The sequence below is a fragment of the Pistacia vera genome, unplaced genomic scaffold (genome assembly GCF_008641045.1).
Source record: "Pistacia vera cultivar Batoury unplaced genomic scaffold, PisVer_v2 Contig503, whole genome shotgun sequence".
Taxonomy (NCBI): Eukaryota; Viridiplantae; Streptophyta; class Magnoliopsida; order Sapindales; family Anacardiaceae; genus Pistacia; species Pistacia vera.
The window spans coordinates 905,516-928,193 of record NW_022196339.1 but is presented as its reverse complement, the minus strand read 5'-3'; the positions used below and the strand labels follow the sequence as shown (position 1 = coordinate 928,193).

The 22,678-nt window shown below is 36.0% G+C and overlaps 1 protein-coding gene across 3 annotated transcripts; it reads right to left on the bottom strand.

The window, feature by feature from the left end:
* Positions 1-15,174: 15,174 nt before the first annotated feature.
* Positions 15,175-21,841, bottom strand: LOC116105728 (serine carboxypeptidase-like 1). 3 transcript variants are annotated; one of them, XM_031392139.1, is made up of 14 exons: positions 21,554-21,841; positions 21,304-21,449; positions 18,711-18,784; positions 18,276-18,398; positions 17,431-17,533; positions 17,299-17,336; positions 17,097-17,198; positions 16,528-16,614; positions 16,281-16,442; positions 16,043-16,114; positions 15,843-15,964; positions 15,537-15,650; positions 15,386-15,440; positions 15,175-15,289 (listed from the first exon to the last, which is right to left on the bottom strand). In XM_031392139.1, the coding sequence occupies exons 1-14, from the start codon at positions 21,670-21,672 to the stop codon at positions 15,206-15,208; spliced, it is 1,401 nt and encodes a 466-aa protein (XP_031247999.1). In that variant the 5' UTR covers positions 21,673-21,841; the 3' UTR covers positions 15,175-15,205. The 3 variants fall into 3 exon arrangements, with proteins under 3 accessions (XP_031247999.1, XP_031248001.1, XP_031248002.1); XM_031392141.1 differs by having other exon boundaries at positions 15,843-15,961; XM_031392142.1 differs by lacking the exon at positions 18,711-18,784 and having other exon boundaries at positions 21,554-21,692.
* Between the last annotated feature and the right edge of the window lie 837 nt (positions 21,842-22,678).

Here is a 22,678-nt window from a genome sequence, read left to right as displayed (position 1 = left end):
GGTGGCTACTGCTCGTTTTGTCATCAAGGTTTCAATGAGATAAACCCTGTTGTATTCTTAAACGCAGTATTGATTATACAAAATAGAAAACGCTCAAAAACTGGAGCTCGATTCACCCACAATCGAGATCCATTATCGGTGGGTGAAAAAGTGAGTAAAACGGCGTATCGGAACTATACAGCTTTCTGCTCGTTTTGGCATCAGGTTTTCAAAGAGATCGACCCTGTTGCATGCCTAAACTCAGTATTGATTATACAGAAAAGAAAACGCTTAAAAACTAGTGCTCCATTCACCCACAATCGAGGTCCATTATCAGTGGCTTAAAAACTGAGAAAAACGGGGTATTGTTCTTAAGTGGCTTTCTGCTCGTTTTGTCATCAGATTTTGAACGAGATCGACCCTGTTGTGTGTCTAAACTCAGTATTGATTATAACCAAAAAGAAAACGCTCAAAAACTAGTGCTCGATTCACCCACAATAGAGATCCATTATCGGTGGCTGAAAAACTGACTAGAACAGGGTATCGGGCTTAAGTGGCTTTCTGCTCGTTTTGTCATCAGGCTTTCAACGAGATTGACCCTATTGTATTCCTAAACTCAGTATTGATTATACAAAAAATAAAACGCTCAAAAACTAGTGCTCGATTCACCCACAATCGAGATCCATTATCGGTGGCTGAAAAACTGAGTAAAACGGGGTATCAGAACTGTGCAACTTTTTGCTTGTTTTGTCATCAGGCATTCAATGAGATCGACCCTATTGTATTCCTAAACTTAATATGAATTCTGCAAAAAAGAAAACACTCAAAAATTTGTGCTCGATTCATCCACAATCGAGATCCATTATCGATGGCTAAAAAACTTAGTAAAACGGGGTATCGGGCTTAAGTGGCTTTTTGCTTGTTTTGTCATCAGGTTTTCAAAGAGAACGACCCTTTTGTATTCCTAAAATTAGTATTGATTATACAGAAAGGAAACGCTCAAAAACTAGTGCTCGATTCACCCATAATCAAGATCCATTATCGGTGGCTGAGAAACTGAGTAAAACGAGATATCGGGCTTAAGTTGTTATCTACTCATTTTGTCATCAAGTTTTCAACGAGATCAACCTTGTTGTATTCCTAAGCTCAGTATTGATTATACAGAAAAGAAAACACTCAAAAATTAGACGTCGATTCACCCACAATCAAGATCCATTATCGGTGACTGAAAAACTAAGTAAAACGGGGTATCGGGCTTAAATGGCTTTCTGCTCGTTTTGTCATCAGGTTTTAAATGAGATCGACCCTGTTGTGTGCCTAAACTCAGTATTGATTATACAGAAAAGAAAATGCTCAAAAACTAGTGCTCAATTCCCCACAATCGTGATCCATTATCGGTGGCTGAGAAACTGCGTAAAGTGGGATATCGAGGCTTAACTGGCTTTCTGCTCATTCTGTCATCAGGTTTTTAACGAGATTGACCCTTTTGTATTCCTAAAATTAGTATTGATTATACAGAAGGGAAAACGCTCAAAAATTAGTGCTCAATTCACCCACAATCGAGATCCATTATCGGTGGCTGAGAAACTGAGTAAAAGGGATATCAGGCTTAAGTGGCTATCTACTCATTTTGTCACCAAGTTTTCAATGAGATCAACCCTATTATATTCCTTAACTTAGTATTGATTATACAGAAAATAAAACGCTCAAAACCTAGCACTCGATTCACCCACAATCGAGATCCATTATCGGTGGATGAAAAACTGAGTAAAACGGGGTATCGAGCTTGAGTGGCTTTCTACTCGTTTTGTCATCAAGTTTTAAACGAGATTGACCTTGTTGTATGCCTAAAATCAGTATTGATTATACAGAAAAAGAAAATTCTCAAAATCTAGTGCTCAATTCACCCACAATCAAGATCCAATATCAGTGACTGAAAAACAAAGTAAATTGGGGTATCGGGCTTAAGTGGCTTTCTGCTCGTTTTGTTATTAGGTTTTCAATGAGATTGACCCTGTTGTATTCCTAAGCTCAGTATTGATTATACAAAAAAAAAAAACACTCAAAAATTAGAGCTCGATTCACCCACAATCTAGATCCATTATCGGTGGCTGAAAAACTGAGTAAAACAGGGTATCGGGCTTAACTGGCTTTCTGCTCATTTGTCATCAGGTTTTAATTAAGATCAACCTTGTTGTGTGCGTAAACTCAGTATTGATTATACATAAAAGAAAATACTCAAAAACTAGTTCTCGATTCACCCACAATCGAGATCCATTATCGGTGGCTGAGAAACTGTGTAAAGTGGGATATCGGGGCTTAGATGGCTATTTGCTCGTTTTGTCATCAGGGTTTCAACGAGATCAACCCTGTTGTATTCCTAAACTCAGTATTGATTATACAAAATAGAAAATGCTCAAAAACTGGAGCTCAATTCACTCACAATCGAGATCCATTATCGGTGTGTGAAAAAGTGAGTAAAACGGCGTATCGAAACTATGCAGCTCTCTGCTCGTTTTGTCATCAGGCTTTCAACGAGATCGACCCTGTCATATGCCTAAACTCAGTATTGATTGTATAAAAAATAAAACACTCAAAAACTAGTGCTCAATTCAACCACAATCGAGATCCATTATCGGTGGCTGAAAAACTTAGTAAAACGGGGTATTAGGCTTAAATGGCTTTCTACTCGTTTTGGATTCAGGTTTTCAACGAGATCAACCCTGTTGTATTCCTAAACTCAGTATTTATTATACAAAAAAAAAAAAGGCTCAAAAACTAGTGGTCAATTCACCCACAATCGAGATCCATTATCAGTGGCTGAAAAACTGAGTAAAACAGGGTATCGGGCTTAAATGGCTTTCTGCTCATTTTGTCATCAGGTTTTAAACAAGATCGACTATGTTGTATACCTAAACTCAGTATTGATTATAAAAAAAGAAAACTCTCAAAAACTATTGCTCGATTCACCCGCAATCGAGATCCATTTTGGGTGGCTGAAAAACTGAGTAAAACGGGGTACCGAAACTATGGAACTTTCTGCTCGTTTTGTCATCCGGTCTTCGACTAGATCAGCTCTGTTCTATGCCTAAGCTAATTATGGATTATACATAATAGAAAATGCTAAAAAACTATTCCTCAATTCACCGACAATCGATATCCATTATCAATGGCTGAAAAACTGAGTAAAACGGGGTATATGGCCTATGTGGCTTTCTGCTCGTTTTGTCATCAAGTTTTCAATGAGATCATCCCGGTTTATGCCTAAACTAAGTATTTATTATAAAAAATAGAAAACGGTCAAAAAGAAGTGGTTGGTTCACCCACAATCGAGATTCATTATCGGTTGCTGAAGAACTGAGTAAAACGGGGTATTAGAACTATGCAGCTTTCTGCTTGTTTTGTCATCAAGCTTTCAACGAGATTGATCTTGTTGTATGCCTTAACTCAGTATTGATTATACAGAAAAGAAAACGCTCAAAAACTAGTGCTCGATTCACCCACAATCGAGATCCATTATCGGTGGCTGAAAAACTGAGTAAAACGGGGTATTGGGCTTAAGTGGTTTTCTGCTCGTTTTGTCATTAGGTTTTAAACGAGATCGGCCCTGTTGTGTGCCTAAACTCAGTATTGATTATACAGAAAGGAAAACACTTAAAAACTGGAGCTCGATTCACCCACAATCGAGATCTATTATTGATGGCTGGGAAACTAAGTAAAACGAGATATCGGGCTTAGGTGGCTATCTGCTCGTTTTGTCATCAGGGTTTCAACGAGATCAACCCTGTTGTATTCCTAAACTCAGTATTGATTATAAATAACAGAAAACGCTCAAAAACTGGGGCTCGATTCACCACAATTGAGATCCATTATTGGTGGGTGAAAAGTGAGTAAAACGAGGTACCGGAACTATGGAGCTTTCTGCTCATTTTGTCATCAGGCCTTCGACTAGATCGGCTCTATTCTATGCCAAAGCTAATTATTGATTATACATAATAGAAAACATTAAAAAACTATTCCTCAATTCACCCACAATCGAGATCCATTATCAATGGCTGAAAAACTGAGTAAAATGGGGTATGCAGCCCATGTGGCTTTTTGCTCGTTTTGTTATCCAGTTTTCAACGAGATCGACCCGGTTTATGCCTAAACTAAGTATTTATTATACAGAATAGAAAATGGTCAAAAAGAAGTGGTTGGTTCACCCACAATCGAGATCCATTATCGGTTGCTGAAGAACTAAGTAAAACGAGGTATCAGAACTATGCAGCTTTCTGCTCGTTTTGTCATCAAGCTTTCAACGAGATCAACCTAGGCCTGTTGTATGCCTTAACTCAGTATTGATTATATAGAAAAGAAAACACTCAAAAAAAAGTGCTCGATTCACCCACAATTGTGATCCATTATCGGTGGCTGAAAAACTGAGTAAAACAGGGTATCGAAACTATGCAGCTTTCTGCTCGTTTTGTCATCAAGCTTTCAACGAGACTGACCCTGTTGTATGCCTAAACTTAGTATTGATTATACAGAAACTAAAACACTCAAAAACTAGTGCTCGATTCACCCACAATCGAGATCCATTATCGGTGGCTTAAAAACTAAGTAAAAAGGGGTATTGGGCTTAAGTGGCTTTCTGCTCGTTTTGTCATTAGGCTTTCAACGAGATTGACTCTGTTGTATGCCTAAACTCAGTATTGATCATACATAAAAGAAAACGCTCAAAAACTAGCGCTCGATTCACCCACATTTGAGATCCATTATCGGTGGCTAAAAAACTGAGTGAAACGGGGTATTGGATCTATGCAGCTTTCTGCTCGTTTTGTCATCAGGCTTTAAACGAGATCGACCCTATTGTATTCCTAAACTCAGTATGAATTATACAAAAAAGAAAACACTCAAAAATTTGTGCTCGATTCACCCACAATCGAGATCCATTATCGGTGGCTGAAAAACTGAGTAAAATGGGGTATTAGGCTTAACTGGCTTTTTGCTCACTCTGTCATCAGGTTTTCAATGAGATCAACCCTATTGTATTCCTAAACTCGGTATTGATTATAAAAAAAAATAAAACGCTCAAAAACTAGTGCCCGATTCACCCACAATCAAAATCCATTATCGGTGACTGAAAAACTGAGTAAAACGGGGTATCGGGCTTAAGTGGTTTTCTGCTCGTTTTGTCATTAGGTTTTAAACAAGATCGGCCCTGTTGTGTGCCTAAATTCGGTATTGATTATATAGAAAATAAAACACTAAAAAACTAGTGCCCGATTCATCCCCAATCGAGATCCACTATCGGTGGCTGAAAAACTGAGTAAAACGGGGTATCAAAACTATGCAGCTTTCTTCTCGTTTTCTCATCAGGCTTTCAACGAGATCGACCCAGTTGTATGCCTAAACTTAGTATTGATTATACAGAATAGAAAAAACTCAAAAACTAGTGCTCGATTCACCCACAATCGAGATCCATTATCGGTGGCTGAGAAACCGAGTAAAACGGCATATCGAAACTATGCAGCTTTCTGCTCGTTTTGTCATCAGGTTTTCAACTAGATCGACCCTATTGTATCCCTAAACTCAGTATTGATTATACAAAACAAAAAACGCTCAAAAACTAGTGCTCGATTCACCCACAATCAAGATCCACTATCAGTGGCTGAAAAACTTAGCAAAACGGGGTATCGGGCTTAAGTGGCTTTCTGCTCGTTTTTTCATTAGGTTTTCAAAGAGAATGACCCTTTTGTATTCCTAAAATTAGTATTGATTATATAGAAAGGAAACACTCAAAAACTAGTGCTCGATTCACCCACAATCAAGATCCATTATCGGTGGCTGAGAAACTGAGTAAAACGGGATATCAGGCTTAAATGGTTATCTACTCGTTTTGTCATCAAGTTTTCAATGAGATCAACCCTGTTGTATTCCTAAACTCAGTGTTGATTACACAAAAAAGAAAACGCTCAAAAACTAGTGCTCGATTCACCCACAATCAAGATCCATTATCGGTGGATGAAAAACTGAGTACAATGGGGTATCGGGCTTAAGTGGCTTTCTGCTCGTTTTGTCATCAAGGTTTGAAATGAGATTAACCCTGTTGTGTGCCTAAACTCAGTATTGATTATACAAAAAATAAAACACTCAAAAACTAGTGCTCGATTCACCCACAATCGAGATCCATTATCGGTGGCTGAAAAACTAAGTAAATGGGGTATCGGGCTTAACTGGCTTTCTGCTCGTTTTGTCATCAGGTTTTCAACGAGATTGACCCTGTTGTATTATGAATTATACGAAAAAGAAAATGCTCAAAAATTTGTGCTCGATTCACCCACAATCGAGATCCATTATCGGTGGCTGAAAAACTGAGTAAAACAGGGTATCGGGCTTAACTGGCTTTCTACTCGTTATGTCATCTGGTTTTCAATGAGATTGACCCTATTGTATTCCTAAACTCAGTATTGATTATACAGAAAATAAAACGCTCAAAAACTGGTGCTCGATTCACCCACAATTGAAATCCATTATCGATTGCTGAAAAACTGAGTAAAATAGGGTATCGAAATTATGCAGCTTTCTGCTCGTTTTGTCATCAGCTTTTCGATGAGATCGGCCATGTTGTATGCCTAAACTAATTATTGATTATACAGAAAAGAAAATGCTAAAAAACTAGTGCTCGATTCATCCCCAATCAAGATCAATTATCGGTGGCTGAAAAACTAAGTAAAACAGGGTATCAGAACTATGAAGCTTTCTTCTTGTTTTGTCATCAAGCTTACGACGAGATCAACCTTGTTGTATGCCTAAACTCAGTATTGATTATACAGAAAAGAAAATGCTCAAAAACTAGTGCTCGGTTCACCCACAATCGAGATCCATTTTCGGTGGCTGAAAAACTGAGTAAAACGGGGTATCGAGCTTAAGTGGCTTTCTGCTCGTTTTGTCATCAGGTTTTAAATGAGATCGACCCTTTTTTGTGCCTAAACTCTGTATTGATTATACAAAAATGAAAATGCTCAAAAACTGGTGCTCGATTCATCCACAATCGAGATCCATTATTGGTGGCTGAGAAACTGAGTAAAATGGGATATCGGGCTTAAGTGGCTATCTACTCGTTTTGTCATCAGGGTTTCAACGAGATCAACCCTATTGTATTCCTAAACTTAGTATTGATTATACAGAATGGAAAACACTCAAAAACTGGAGCTCAATTCACCCACAATTGAGATCCATTATTGGTGGGTGAAAAAGTGAGTAAAACGGCGTATCGGAACTATGCAGCTTTCTACTTGTTTTGTCATCAGGCTTTCAACGAGATCGACCCTATTTAATGCCTAAACTCAATATTTATTATACAAAAAAGAAAATGCTTAAAAACTAGTGCTCGATTCACCCACAATCGAGATCCATTATCAGTGGCTGAAAAACTTAGTAAAACGAGGTATCGAGCTTAAGTGGCTTTCTGCTCGTTTTGTCATCAGGTTTTCAATGAGTACGACACTTTTGTATTCCTAAAATCAGTATTGATTATATAAAAAAGAAACGCTCAAAAACTGGTGCTCAATTCACCCACAATCAAGATCCATTATCGATGGCTAAGAAACTAAGTAAAACGGGATATCGGGCTTAAGTGGTTATCTGCTCGTTTTGTCATCAAGTGTTCAACGAGATCGACCCTGTTGTATTCCTAAATTCAATATTGATTATACAGAAAAGAAAATGCTCAAAAACTAGTGCTCGATTCACCCACAATTGAGATCCATTATCGGTGGATCAAAAACTGAGTAAAACATGGTATCAGGCTTAAGTGGCTTTCTGCTCGTTTTGTCATCAAGTTTTAAACGAGATCAACCCTGTTGTGTTCCTAAACTCAGTATTGATTATACAGAAAAGAAAACGCTCAAAAATTAGTGATCAATTCACCCATAATCGAGATCCATCCTAAACTCAGTATTGATTATACAGAACAGAAAATGCTCAAAAACTGGAGCTCGATTCACCCGCAATCGAGATCCATTATCGGTGGGTGAAAAAGTGAGTAAAATGGGGTATCAGAACTATACAACTTTTTGCTCGTTTTGTCTTCAGGCTTTTAACGAGATTGACCCTGTTGTATGCCTAAACTCAGTATGGATTATACAGAAAAGGAAATGAACAAAAACTAGTGCTCCATTCACCCACAATCGAGATCCATTATCGATGGCTAAAAAACTTAGTAAAACGGGGTATCGGGCTTAAGTGGCTTCCTACTCGTTTTGGCTTCAGGTTTTAAACAAGATCGACCCTGTTGTATTCCTAAACTCAGTATTGATTATACAGAAAATAAAACGCTTAAAAACTGGTGCTCGATTCACCCACAATCGAGATCCATTATCAGTGGCTGAAAAACTAAGTAAAATGGGGTATCGGGCTTAAATGGCTTTCTGCTCGTTTTGTCATCAGGTTTTAAACGAGATCGACCCTATTGTTTACCTAAACTCAGTACTGATTATGCAGAAAATAAAACGCTCAAAAACTAGGGCTCGATTCACCTACAATCGAGATCCATTTTCGATGACTGAAAAACTGAGTAAAACGGGGTACCAAACTATGGAGATTTCTGCTCATTTTGTCATCAGATCTTCGCCTAGATGGGCTCTGTTCTATTCCCAAGCTAATTATTGATTATACATATTAGAAAACGCTAAAAACTATTCCTCAATTCACCCACAATCGAGATCCATTATCGATGGCTGAAAAACTGAGTAAAAGGGGTATACGGTCTATGTGGCTTTCTGCTCGTTTTGTCATCAGGTTTTCAACGAGATCGATCCGGTTTATGCCTAAACTAAGTATTTATTATACAGAATAGAAAATGGTCAAAACGTAGTAGTTGATTTACCCACAATCGAGATCCATTATCGGTGGTTGAAGAACTGAGTAAAACAGGGTACCAGAACTATGCAGCTTTCATCTCGTTTTATCATCAAGTCTTCGACTAGATCGGCTCTGTTCTATGCCTAAGCTAATTGTTTATTATACATGATAGAAAACACTAAAAAACTATTCCTCGATTCACCCACAATCGAGATCCATTATCGATGGCTGAAAAACTGAGTAAAACGAGGTATTGGGCCTATGTAGCTTTCTGCTCGTTTGTCATCAGGGTTTCGACGAGATTGGCCCTGTTATATTCCTAAACTTAGTCTTGATTATATAGAATAGAAAATTGTCAAAAACTAGTGCTTGATTCACCCACAATCGAGATCCATTATCGGTGGCTGAAGAATTGAATAAAACGGGGTACTGGAACTATGTAGCTTTCTGCTCGTTTTGTCATCAGGTCTTCGACTAGATCGGCTTTGTTTTATGCCTAAGCTAATTATTGATTATACATAATAGAAAACGCTGAAAAAATATTCCACAATTCACCCACAATCGAGATCCATTATCGATGGCTGAAAAACTGAGTAAAATGAGGTATTGGGCCTATGTGGCTTTCTGCTCCTTTTGTCATCAGGTTTTCAATGATATTGACCCTGTTGTATACCTGAACTCTATGTTGATTATACAGAATAGAAAACAATAAGAAAAACTAGTGCTCAATTCACCCATAATCAAGATCCATTATCGGTGGCTGAAAAACTGAGTAAAATAGGGCGCTAAGCCTATGTGGCTTTCTGCTCGTTTTGTCACCAGGTTTTCAACAAGATCGACCCTGTTGTTTGTCTAAATTCAGTATTGATGATAAAAAATAGAAAACAGTCAAAAACTAGTGGTTGATTCACCCACAATCGAGATCCATTATTGTTGGCTAAAAAACTGAGTAAAACAGGGTACCAAAACTATGCAACTTTCTGCTCGTTTTGTCATCAGGTCTTCGACAAGATCAGCTCTATTGTATGCCTAAACTAAGTATTGATTATACATAATAGAAAACGATCAAAAAATAGTACTCAATTCACCCACAATCAAGATCCATTATCGGTGGCTTAAAAACTGAGTAAAACGAGGTATTGGGCCTATGTGGCTTTCTGCTCATTATGTCATCAGGTTTTACAAGAGATCGACCCTATTGTATACCTAACAAGATCAACCTTGTTGTATGCCTAAACTCAGTATTGATAATACAGAATAGAAAATGGTCAAAAACTAGTGGTTGATTCACCCACAATCGAGATCCATTATTGTTGGCTGAAAAATTGAGTAAAACAGGGTACCGAAACTATGCAGCTTTCTATTCGTTTTGCCATCACGTCTTCGACGAGATTGGTTCTGTTGTATGCCTAAACTAAGTATTGATTATACATAATAGAAAATGCTCAAAAAATAATGCTCGGTTCACCCACAATCTAGATCCATTATCGGTGGCATAAAAACTGAGTAAAACTGGGTATTGGGCCTATGTGGCTTTTTGCTCATTATGTCATCAGGTTTTACACAAGATCAACCCTATTGTCTACCTAAACTTAGTATTGATTATACAAAAAAGAAAATGCTAAAAAACTAGTGCTCGATTCACCCACAATCGAGATCTATTATCGATGGCTGAAAAACTTAGTAAAACAGGGTACCGAAACTATGTAGCTTTCTACTCATTTTGTCATCAGGTCTTCGACTAGATCGGCTATGTTCTATGCCTAACCTAAGTATTGATTATACAAAATAGAAAACACTGAAAAACTAGTGCTCAATTTACCCACAATCGAGATCCATTATCGATGGCTGAAAAACTTAGTAAAATGGGGTATTGGGTTATGTGGCTTTTTACTCATTTTGTCATCAAGTTTTCAACGAGATTGACCCTATTGTATACATAAGCTCAATATTGATTATACAGAAGAGAAAAAGGTAAAAAACTAGTGCTCGATTCACCCACAATCGAGATCCATTATCGGTGGCTGAAAAATTGAGTAAAATAGGATATCGGGCCTGAGCGGCTTTTTGCTCGTTTTGTCATCAGGTCTTCGATGAGATCAGCTTTGTTTTATGCCTAAACTTAGTATTGATTACACATAATAGAAAATTCTCAAAAACTAGTGCTCGATTCACCCACAATCGAGATTCATTATCGGTGGTTGAAAAACTGAGTAAAATAGGGTATTGGGCCTATGTGGCTTTCTGCTCCTTTTGTCATCAGGTTTTCAACGAGATTGACCCTGTTGTATACCTAAACTCAGTGTTGATTATACAAAAAATAAAATGCTAAAAAACTAGTGCTTGATTCACCCACAATTGAGATCCATTTTCGGTGGCTGTAAAACTGAGTAAAACAGGGTATCGAAGCTATGACGCCTTCTGCTCGTTTTGTCATCAAGTTTTCAATGAGATCAGCCTTGTCGTATGCCTAAGCTCAGTATTGATTATACATAATAGAGAAAGGTCAAAAAATAGTGCTCGATTCACCCACAATCGAGACCATTATGGATGGCTAAAAAACTAAGTAAAATAGGGTATCGGGCCTAAGCGGCTTTCTGCTCATTTTGTCATCAGGTTTTCGACGAGTTTGATCCTGTTGTATGCCTAAACTCAGTATTGTTAATACATAATAGAAAATTCTAAAAAACTACTGCTTGATTCACCCACAAGATCCATTATCGGTGGCTGAAAAACTGAGTAAAATGTGGTATTGGGCCTATGTGGCTTTCTGCTCGTTTTGTCATTAGGTTTTCAATGAGATCGACCCTGTTGTATACCTATACTCAATATTGATTATACAAAAAAGAAAATGCTCAAAAACTAGTGCTTGATTCACCCACAATTGAGATCCATTACCGGTGGCTAAAAAACTGAGTAAAACGGGATATCGAAACTATGAAGCTTTCTGCTTGTTTTGTCATCAGGTTTTCAACGAGATTGACCCTGTCGTATGCCTAAACTCAGTATTGATTATAAAGAATTGAAAATAGTCAAAAATTAGTGCTCTAATCACCCACAATCGAGATCCATTATCGGTGGTTGAAAAACTGGTTAAAACGGGGTATCGGAACTATGAAGCTTTCTGTTCGTTTTGTCATCAGGTTTTCAACGAGATCAGCCCTGTTGTATGCCTAAACTCAGTATTTATTATACAGGATAGAAAACAATCAAAAACTAATGCTCGATTCAGCCACAATCGAGATCCATTATCGGTGGCTGAAAAACTGAGTAAAACGGGGTATCGGAACTGTGAAGCTTTTTGCTCGGTTTGTCATCAAGTTTTCGACAAGATCGGCCCTGTCATATGCCTAAACTCAGTATATATTATACATAATAGAAAATGGTCAAAAACTAGTGCTCGATTCACCCGCAATTGAGATCCATTATCAGTGGCTGAAAAGCTGAGTAAAATGGGGTATCGGGCTTAAGCGGCTTTCTGCTCGTTTTGTCATCAGGTTTTCGACAAGATTGACACTATTGTCTGCCTAAACTCAATATTGATTATACAAAAAAGAAAACGCTCAAAAACTAGTGCTCGATTCACCCACAATCGAGATCCATTATCGGTGATTAAAAAACTGAGTAAAACAGGGTACCAAAACTATGCAGCTTTCTACTCGTTTTGTCATCAGGTTTTCGACGAGATTAGCCCTGTCGTATGCCTAAACTCAGTATTGATTATACAGGATATTAAATATTAATGAACGTTATAATGACTTTATCTTTTCTGCAATTATAGATTCACCAAAATGAGCATAATGAACCTGCGACCAATAATCGAGAAAGAAAACTGGTTGGATGGATCCAATTTCTTAGATTGGTATTGTAATCTTCCGATTATATTAAAGTCTGAAAAGAAATTGTATATCCTTGAAAAGCCATACATGGCATGGCCTGATCCTGATGCCACTTAGGAAGTAAAGGATACTTATCAAAAGTTCATTGATGATGCTGATGGCATTCAATGCTTGATGTTAACATCGATGACATCAATGCTACGAAAGCAACATGAGAATATGGATGCTGCTGCCATTATTCTACACCTCAAGGAGCTTTTTGAAGGAAATGCTCGACATGAGAGGTACAAGGTGTCGAAAGCACTATTTGGGAGTCATCTGACTGAGGGAGCCCAAGTTGGTCCTCATGTGCTCAAGATGATCGAGCACATAGAGAGGTTTGAGACTTTGGGATTTTAGTTGGATGCAGAATTACAAATGGATTTGATTTTGCAATCCTTGTTTGACTCTTATGCACCGTTCATAATGAATTTCAATATGAACATGATGGTGAAAACCCTGTCAGAACTTTTGAACATGCTAAGGACTGTAGAGCAGGACTTAAAGAAGTCCAAGCCTATTTTACTGGTTGTTGCTAGTAAAGGAAAGGGTAACAGTAAGGGTAAGGCCAAGGCCAAACCCAAGCCCAAGCCCAAGCCCAAGCCCAAAGGACAGGTTGCTCTTGGGCCTGAGAGTGGCATAGGGAAAGGCAAAGTAGTCTGCTTCTTTTGTGGCAAGCCTGGCCACTAGAGGAAACACTGCAAAGCTTTCCTCGCAAGCAAGAAGAAGTCAGATGCTACGACTTCAGGTATGTTTATGATTGAGATTAACTTCTCTTCCTCAACATCTTGGGTCATTGACATAGGATGTGGTACTCACATTTATACTGATGTGTAAGGACTAAGGTAGAGTAGATTGCTCGCTAAGGGAGAGGTGGACCTACGAGTTGGAAATGGAGCACATGTGGCTGTATTGGCTGTAGGGACTTATTGTTTATGTTTGCCTACGGGCTTGTTGTTGGAACTACATAATTGTTATCACGTACCTTCTATTTCTAGAAATATTATTTCAGTATCCGCTTTGGATAATGTAAGGTATCATTTTGACATATCTAATAGGTTGTTGTCCTTTAGTTTGAATGGTATTCTATTTGGGATTACAAGGTTATATAATGGATTATATGTTATTGATTTAAACAATAAAGATATTCTCAATGTTGAAACCAAGAAAGCTAAACATAGCAATCAAAACCAGACATACCTCTGGCACTGTAGATTGGGTCATGATAATAAGACCCGCATTGCAAAACTTCAAAGGGATGGAGTTTTGGACGCTTTTGACTTTCAGCCATTTGAGGTATGCGAGTCAGGCTTGTTAGGTAAGATGACCAAGTCTTCTTTTACAAGACAAGGTGAAAGAGCTATTTAGCTGTTAGGCATCATCCATAGTGATGTATGTGGTCCACTAACAGTTGAAGCCAGTGGTGGATATTCATACTTCATCATATTTACTAATGATTTCAGTATATATGGTTATGTCTACCTTTTGAGACATAAATCTGAAGCCTTTGATAAGTTCAAAGAATTCAGGAATGAAGTACAGAATATGTTAGGTAAAAGTATTAAAGCTCTTTGGTCTTATCTAGGAGGTGAATATTTAAGTTCATGGTTTTCTGAATACCTAAAGGAATGTGGGATAGTATCACAACTCACCCCTCCGTATACACCCCAACACAATCGGGTGTCTGAAAGGAGGAATAGGACCTTACTTGATATGGTTAGGTCCATGATGAGTTTTACTAATTTACCTGCATTGTTCTGGGGTTATGCCCTAGAAACTACGACTCACGTTTTGAACTGCGTGCTGTCAAAGTCTGTAGATAAGACTCCATATAAGCTATGTAGTGGGCGAAAGCCCAGCTTGTCTTATCTAAGGATTTAGGGTTGCGAAGCTTATGTTAAGAAATTGACTTCGAACAAGCTAGTCCCAAAATCCTGTAAATTTATATTTGTGGGGTATCCAAAGAAGACCAAAGGGTACTATTTCTACCACCCAGAAGAGTGCAAAAATTTTGTTGCTCATTCTGGTGTCTTCCTAGAAAAGGAATTTTTTCTAAGAAGTACTAATGGGAGAAAAGTAGAACTCAATGAAGTTCTAAAACCACAAAATATACTAGACGAAAGACAGGATGATGTGCCACAAAAGGTGGTTGAACATCAAGAGGAGGTTACTCCACAACTTGTGGATCAAAGTGAACCACTTCAGGTAGCACAGGAGCTACGTAGATCTGGGAGAGTACGCCATGAGCCCGAGAGATACGGTTATCTCGTGACTCAACATGGTGACGTGCTAGTCTACCAAGACGATGAACTTAGTGTAAAACCCCCCTCCAGTCAGGTATCCTCTGAATATCCCTCAATGAGAATCCCGAGGATACATGTCTGGAGAACGAGTTGTATTTAGAAAAAATCTATATAAGGATAATAATAATAATATCCAAAACATGCATATAAAATGTCACGCAGGATCNGGTTGAAAATTCATGAATACAGAAACGTAGGTCAGAGAGGGTATAAGGCTAACCACCTGCTGATCATGGCCAGACATTCTTTAGGCTTGTACTCTGGAGCAGTATGACCTCCTCCCTTCTCAAAACAAACAATACTACGAAATTAATTACACCCTTAAATTAGTTAGCTTATTCAGATATTAATATATTCGATTTAGAAAATTTTTCTTGCCTTCACTGTGGCATATGTCAAACTATAAATGCCTTCAGCGTATTGCATCCAGTATCTACAAAAGAATTAATCATGAGATAAATTCATCAACTGTCTAAAGCTGATTAATTAATGAAAATTTTCGTATGAAAAATATAAATTAACCAATTACCCTGCAACTTGGCCTTCAACAGACCATGGTTGCCAACCGCTCTCAACTGTCAAATTTAGTGACTTGATCCATGTTTCCGTTCCCACGTATGGAACTGCCATGTCAAGATCCCCGCTGTATATTAAGAAAGTTTAGCTCTACCTCTACTCATAACAAAAATGAAAGGCACTTAATAAGGGAGAGAAACGATAATCTCACAAAAAAGATCCCAATGTTTCCGCAATGGTTTGATATTTTTTCATTATATATACATATAATCGCAAATACTGCAAACGGTAAATAATGGTAAAAATTTTATCCACTTACCTGTAAATCAGAACTCGATAACCTCTCTTGATTAGGTTTCGATGATAATAAAGACTACTGGGTACATCTTCGGTGTACAATATGCTTTGATTGCATCTTGCCCAGTCCTTTATAGTTCCCTGCTAATCATTCCTTTTATGTATTTCATTAGCAAAATAATTTTACAATTTTGGATGCTACTTATCTCACAGACAACATACCTCTCGAACTCCAAGAGCTCTTTGAACAGTTTTATCATTTGCCCATTCGTATGAGTAGTAGTAATTATAAACCTATAATCATAAAGAACAGCTCATGAGTTATATTGTTGATTTGTTGAAATAGCTATAAAATTTTGTGCATTTTAACAACTAATGCATACGCAATGCTTGGACGTCTCTTCACATATAAACTTTCCTGTTGTAATTCAACATAGCCAAGTGATGTATAATTCATTACCCGACACCAGGAAGTTGGAGGTTGAGCTGGCGAAAGGAGAAAATCTGAGAAATCTTGTTCCATGAGTATGGAGCGATCCCAAGTCAATAGCTTCGGTTTAGGTGATGCATACATACTACATCCGGGTTCCAATATGTTGGCGATATCTAAATTTTCAGTGCACTGCAAATTGAATTCGTAAAAGTTCAATCTTTCTAAATACGAACACGACTTTATTAAAAGATTATAGTAATGTTGTTCTACTTACCTCTGTGACATTTTGAAGATACAGTTTACATAAACCATTACTTGGGTCTACATTTGTATACTCGCCCTTGCAATATGTTTTGGCTGACTGAAAACAATAAAATAAAAGCATTGTTGGATAACAGAATTTATTTAAGACCCTCGAATTAATACAATTAATTACTAGTGTGTTCATGTTGATATGTTGTAATCATTTGCAATATGTTTTAACATTAATTTGTGACATAAATTTATGGTCATTACTTTATAATAACTCAATGGCGCGAAAATTACTTTGTTGGCATTAAAAGTAACTAATACTTTAACTTCTTATCCAAGCCTATCAGATTACATTGAATTAAAGACTAAGAATTTGTGGCACAAACATTTGTACAATAACTTAAGCCATATATGTAATTTTAGTCCTTCTACACGTATAAAGAGTTTTTTTAATGAATTGTCATATGAGTCATGATAATTATGTGTCTGGCCCTGATACATAATTTTTATTAAAAAAAATTTTGAGATAATTTATGATACTAAATGACTGTGTTGATGTAAAAGAAATATACATGTTTGAAGGATTCTAACCTCGTAGATTTCATGGGTGATAAGTGCCTTTAGGTAAGCGAACTGAATTCTTGAATTTTTGTCTTTGTTGTCATCTGTAACTGGGTTCCCAAGCACATACCCCTGTGATAATATTTATAAGTTGATAAAACTGAAGAAATCTAGGCACTGAAATTTGCTACATGTAAATGGATCATTAATTTATTTAATTGATTTCATGTACTTTGAGGTTCATTATGGGCTCGATCCTGGCATCAATACCTATAAAAAGAACGAAAAAATAGAAAATAAATAAATTGAAAAGAGACAGATAGAGACTTGCTGAGAATAATAGTTGAAACCAAATATAGATTACCATCAGATATTTCCTGAACAATCATTGGAACAATTTTGCCCGAGTAAGAATCTCCAGCAATATAGAGTTGATTCTTGAGGAATTTGGGATGATTGCTAAGCCACTGCAAACAACTCATTAATAAATATACAAATAAAATAAACTGTTACTGTATTAAAATATTGTAATGTATATTTTTTAAGTTAAAAAAATAACGTAAATCCTAAACAGTCCATCTAAGGGATATTGTTATTCTAGCCTACCGACCACAGTCCATGGTGAATTACAACTTAAAATTTAAAATAAAATCAGTCTTATACACTTAAAGCTTAGAATATGTTGATCAGGTAGACAAAAGAAAAAAAGAACAAAAAAAAAAAAAAAAAAAACACAAATTTTCTATATAACTTAATTTTCATTAATCTATCAATTAATTGCAATGCTTAATATTATGTGATTGATTAATTTATATATGTGGATAATTACTTGTTCAACTAGTTCAGTCTCTTTGGAATGACGACTATACGAGAGGTCTAGATCGAATTCATTTACATTTTACAACTAATTAAAAATAAATTATTTTATCAAACTAAATTTAGCTAGAATTAAAAAACCAAATAATAAATTTTCACTTGATACAAATATTTTTATCTTTTGATTTGTAAATGTGAATTCATTTGTAGTTAATGTACTCTTTATTAAAAATAAAAAGTTTAAAAAGAGAATTATTATCAACTATTAATATTCTAACCATTGAAAGATGTTTCGCATAAAGGAGTTTCAAATATTAAAATCTGATTCGATTTTTTAATCATAAAGCTATTTTGATATGCGATTATTCATTTGATAAAACAGATTGAACTCACCTTTCTCAGAAAAGAATAGGTTTGTGCTGCTGAAATTGTATCAGTCATGTTGAATCCTTGCCAACTTTTGGCATATGAGAATCCAGAGCCAACCGGTGCGTCTAAAAATATTATGTTGGCAACCTGAATTTATACAATAATTAAGATCGAGGATGATCAAAGGAGCTTTATTTATCAATTAAATAAAATAAAGTAAAACTACATGTATTAAAGAAATTTTACAAATTTTTTTATATAAAATGATGTAACAAAAAGTGAATGGAAGAGTGAATATGATGAGTTTGAATTTTTATATTTACTTTTTCTTTTATTTTTTGCTATATTATTTTATATAAAAATCTTTGTAAGATTTCTCTGTATGTCTAACATTATTGGATAATATATATATATATATATATATATATATATATATGAGAAAGCGAATTTAATGATTACCTTCGTCCACGAATATGGATTCAACACAAACGTTGGAAAGTCCCTGGATTTTTTGTAGTTAAATGACAATGGGCCTACAACGAAGGATTATAAAGTAAGCAAAGCCAAATTTCTAGTTCCATCGTAGTCGTGGTGTGAAGATTGTTCATTCTCATCATCTGGTGTCAATGCCAATACGACTATCATTTCTAGGGGTGTTCGGTTTCGGGTACCTTGCACTTTTTGAAGGAACCAGAACCGAAACCGGAACCGGAACCGACGGTTCCTTGAAATTTGGAACTAGAACCGGAACCATCGGTTCCGGTTCCTAGATACCTAAAGCCAGAACTTGTAACAACGGTTCCGGTTCCGGTTCTAGGTACCCTGTAAAATTCATGACCCCCCAAAAGTTTTTAAAATGGCAAAAAAATCCTTAAAATCTTACAAATACCCCCCCACCCGGCACTTATTAACAAAAATAAAATTACAAATTATAAATTCAAAATTATAAACTCCATTACTTTGTAAAGGTAGATTCTCAAAAGTCAAACTAACTTACTTTAAATGTTATGAAATATAAATATAAATGTATTCACATTACTTTTTCTATAAAAGTTTTTATTAACCCCCTAATCTTTAATTTTATTTTATATTAGTCTCGGTTCCTGGTTCTGATTCCGGTTCCTAACTATAGGAATCGGAACCGGAACCGCACAGTAACGGTTCAAAAAATTTGGAACCGGAACCTACCCATTGACAACTGGTTCTGGGTAAGAACCAGAATCAAACCCAGGGTACCCTCCGGTTCTGGTTCCAACCGGTTCTTTTGAACACTCCTAATCATTTCAATGCCAATACTATAAAAGTTCCCTCCTACTTTTATAGTTATTTGATAAAAAATAAAAAGTAATTATTTAAAAAATCTATAAAATAATATTCATTTATTTAAGTGGGAATTGTTGTAAAAATAATTATCAAATGTTAGAAATTTATTTGCTAAACTTTGTAGAAGTTACTAATATGAGATTTACCACTGGTTAATTAAGATAATAGTTTTGAGTTTTGGCCTACTTGTTTGAATAAGGTCTTTTTCAATTCAAATGGGGACAAATACAATTTAGTCTATGATGTTTGGTCTAAGTAATTGAGTTAGGTAAAACTTTTTAGGGAGAACGACTTATACATACCCAATGTTTGTCGAAACAATAAGTTGGTACCCAAAAGATTTTGAAACGACAAATGGGTACCTTCCGTCATGTTCTGTTAGTGATTTTCGTTAGATAATAGTGAAAAGACTAAAATGCCCTTGAAATTTTAATTTTTAGTTTTTTATAAATTTATAAATTTCTAAAAAACCTCCTAGGTTTGCTAATTTGACTAAATACCCCAATATATAAAAACTTGATAAAATAACAAATACATCCCCCCACCCACAGTGCCAGATTCCGGCCACCACCGCCCGAATCTGGCCGAAAAATTGTGTTACGACACAGACCCGTCGGATCTGTGTCGTAACACACCGATCTGGCCTTTTCCGGCCAGATACGCCACGGATCTGGCCGGAAAAGGCCAGATCTATGTCTGGCCTTTTTCGGCCTCGACGGCCAGATCTGGCCTTTTCCGGCCAGATCCTCCACGGATCTGGCCGGAAAATGCCAGATCGACGTGTTACGACACAGATCCGATGAGTCTGTGTCATAACACAATTTTCCGGCAAGTTTCCGGTCGTAGATCTGGCATTTTCTAGCCAGATCAGCCACGGATCTTGCCGAAAAATGAAAGATCTATGCGTTACGACACAGATCCGATGGGTTTGTGTCATAACGCAATTTTCCGGTCAGATTTCGATGGTGGTAGCCGGAATCTGGCACTGCGGAAGGTGGGAGTGTTTTTGTTATTTTATAAAATTTTTATATATTGGGGTGTTTAGTCAAATTAGCAAACTAGGGGGTTTTTTTAGAAATTTTTAAATTTATAAAAAAACTAAAAATTAAACTTTCAAGGGCATTTTAGTCTTTTCACTATTATCTAACGAAAATCACTAATAGAACATGACGGAAGGTACCTATTTGTCGTTTCAAAATCTTTTAGGTACCAACTTATCGTTTCGACAAACCCTGGGTATGCATAAGTCGTTCGGCCAACTTTTTAGCAACATTATGGTCATCAGGTGATGAAACTTTCATCTATTAAACAGTGTAAAGGTAATTTTATCTTACTAATAGAGACTAAAATATTATTAAAAATTTTTATTAGACCCAAGTGTTGTTGGGCCAAACCTCAAGAATGAACTTTTAGAGAGTTTCTCATTTAAAAGAGGAAAAAAAAAAAAAAAAGGCGAAGATGTAGAAGGCCGAAGTTGAAAAAGAAACAAGGAATGAAAATTATATGAACTATCCAAAAATTTGGTTGACTAATTTGGCCTAATTCACAAAGATTTCTGTAGTTTTAGAACCCCCTTGCAGATAACCCTCACCTCTCCAAAATATTATAATTTTCGTCCTAATTACTCCTGTTTTATAACTCACTTGCGAGTTTCTTTTTTCTTTTTGTACTTTAATCTACTGAAAGTAACATATTCCAAGTTGAACGAGAAAAAGAATAAGAAAAATACCAATCTCATAGACAAGGGCAGACAAGGCAGAACAACCAGGGCCTCCGATGAGCCAAAGCATAAGAGGATCATCTTCTGGACTCCTTTCAGATTCAATGAAATAGTAGAATAGCTGTTCATTATCCAAATCGTCCACCCCGATATAACTTCAATTCAAAACACGAGTAAGTTCTTTTTATAAACATACATGTTAACTCTTGATGATGATGATCAGATTAATAGAAAAGAAAATAAAGAAACTAAAACTCACCCAGTTTCGAGTTTGAATGGGAGATTACCAGGAAAGCCTGGCAGGGTTTTAACGATCGAGATCGATGAGTGTGAAGCAACAACTTTAGTAAGCACAAGTAGAAGAATAATTATATGCATTTTTATGGAAAGCCTCGCAGGGTTTTAACGATCAAGCTTCACACACTGAAGCAACAACGTTAGTGAGCACAAGTAGGAGAATTATTATATGCATTTTTATGCTTGCAGAGGATATAGCTGGAAACAAAAGAATAATTTGGATAGCTTTGACCGGCGTCTCCAGTAGATAGCTTTTGCATCAAAGAATGGTTACATCTAACTTTCAATGTATGAAAAATCGTTGTCTCAATTCAATAGTTTGTACCCCGTAATCCAGCAAAATGGAATATTATCCTCGTTTCAATCTATTTCTTATAATGAGCCACTTGCATTTAATACATATTTACGCATTGTTGACGTGGGAACAGTAAGATAATTAAACCCAACAATAAATAGTGAAAAAAAAGATATTTTTTTTTTCTTCATATAAATGTATATTTCTTTTAATAAGCATTAGGAGTAAGATTAAAAAGGATTCTCTTTGTGGATCAAATTAGAGAAAGGTAGACTTTTAAACAATAGCCAATGGAAGATATTCTTTCGTTATGACATTTTGATAAAGTTAAGACATAATATCTTATTAATTCTGCATGTTATCTCTTTTCTTTGAATTTGTTTTCTTAATTAATGTACTTGGATGCCACTGTTAATGTGTAATATTTATCATCATACATCACAATTTTTATTACAGAAAAACAAAAATGGATAATCATATATATAGCTGGAAATTTGAAATAGAAAAAACATTATAAAAAAAATTAATATTTTACTCTATTTTATTACAATATTCATATTTTTAAAAGATTTTTAGGTGAAGCCTGCGAACAGAAGTTTTTTGAAAATTTTGGAATCTCATTAGAGGGTAGAGGAATTGCAAATTTATTTTTGGGGGACTGAAATATTATTTTTAATATAAATAAAAAATAATATTAATTTTGTCATCTTGATGGTATAGGAGTTTACATTAATTAAAAAAAAATTACTTAATATAATAATCTATCATTTAAAATATATGTTTTATTTGGAA

Bases quoted from the DNA above. Each gene is read 5' to 3' on its own strand.
- LOC116105728 (XM_031392139.1), bottom strand. From the start codon at position 21,672: ATGCATATAATTATTCTTCTACTTGTGCTTACTAAAGTTGTTGCTTCA. The intron at 15,651-15,842 runs GTAAGTGGATAA...CTTAATATACAG, and splicing joins TATCGAGTTCTGATTTACAG to CGGGGATCTTGACATGGCAG. The intron at 15,290-15,385 runs GCAAGAAAAATT...TGTTTTGAGAAG, and splicing joins TGACATATGCCACAGTGAAG to GGAGGAGGTCATACTGCTCC.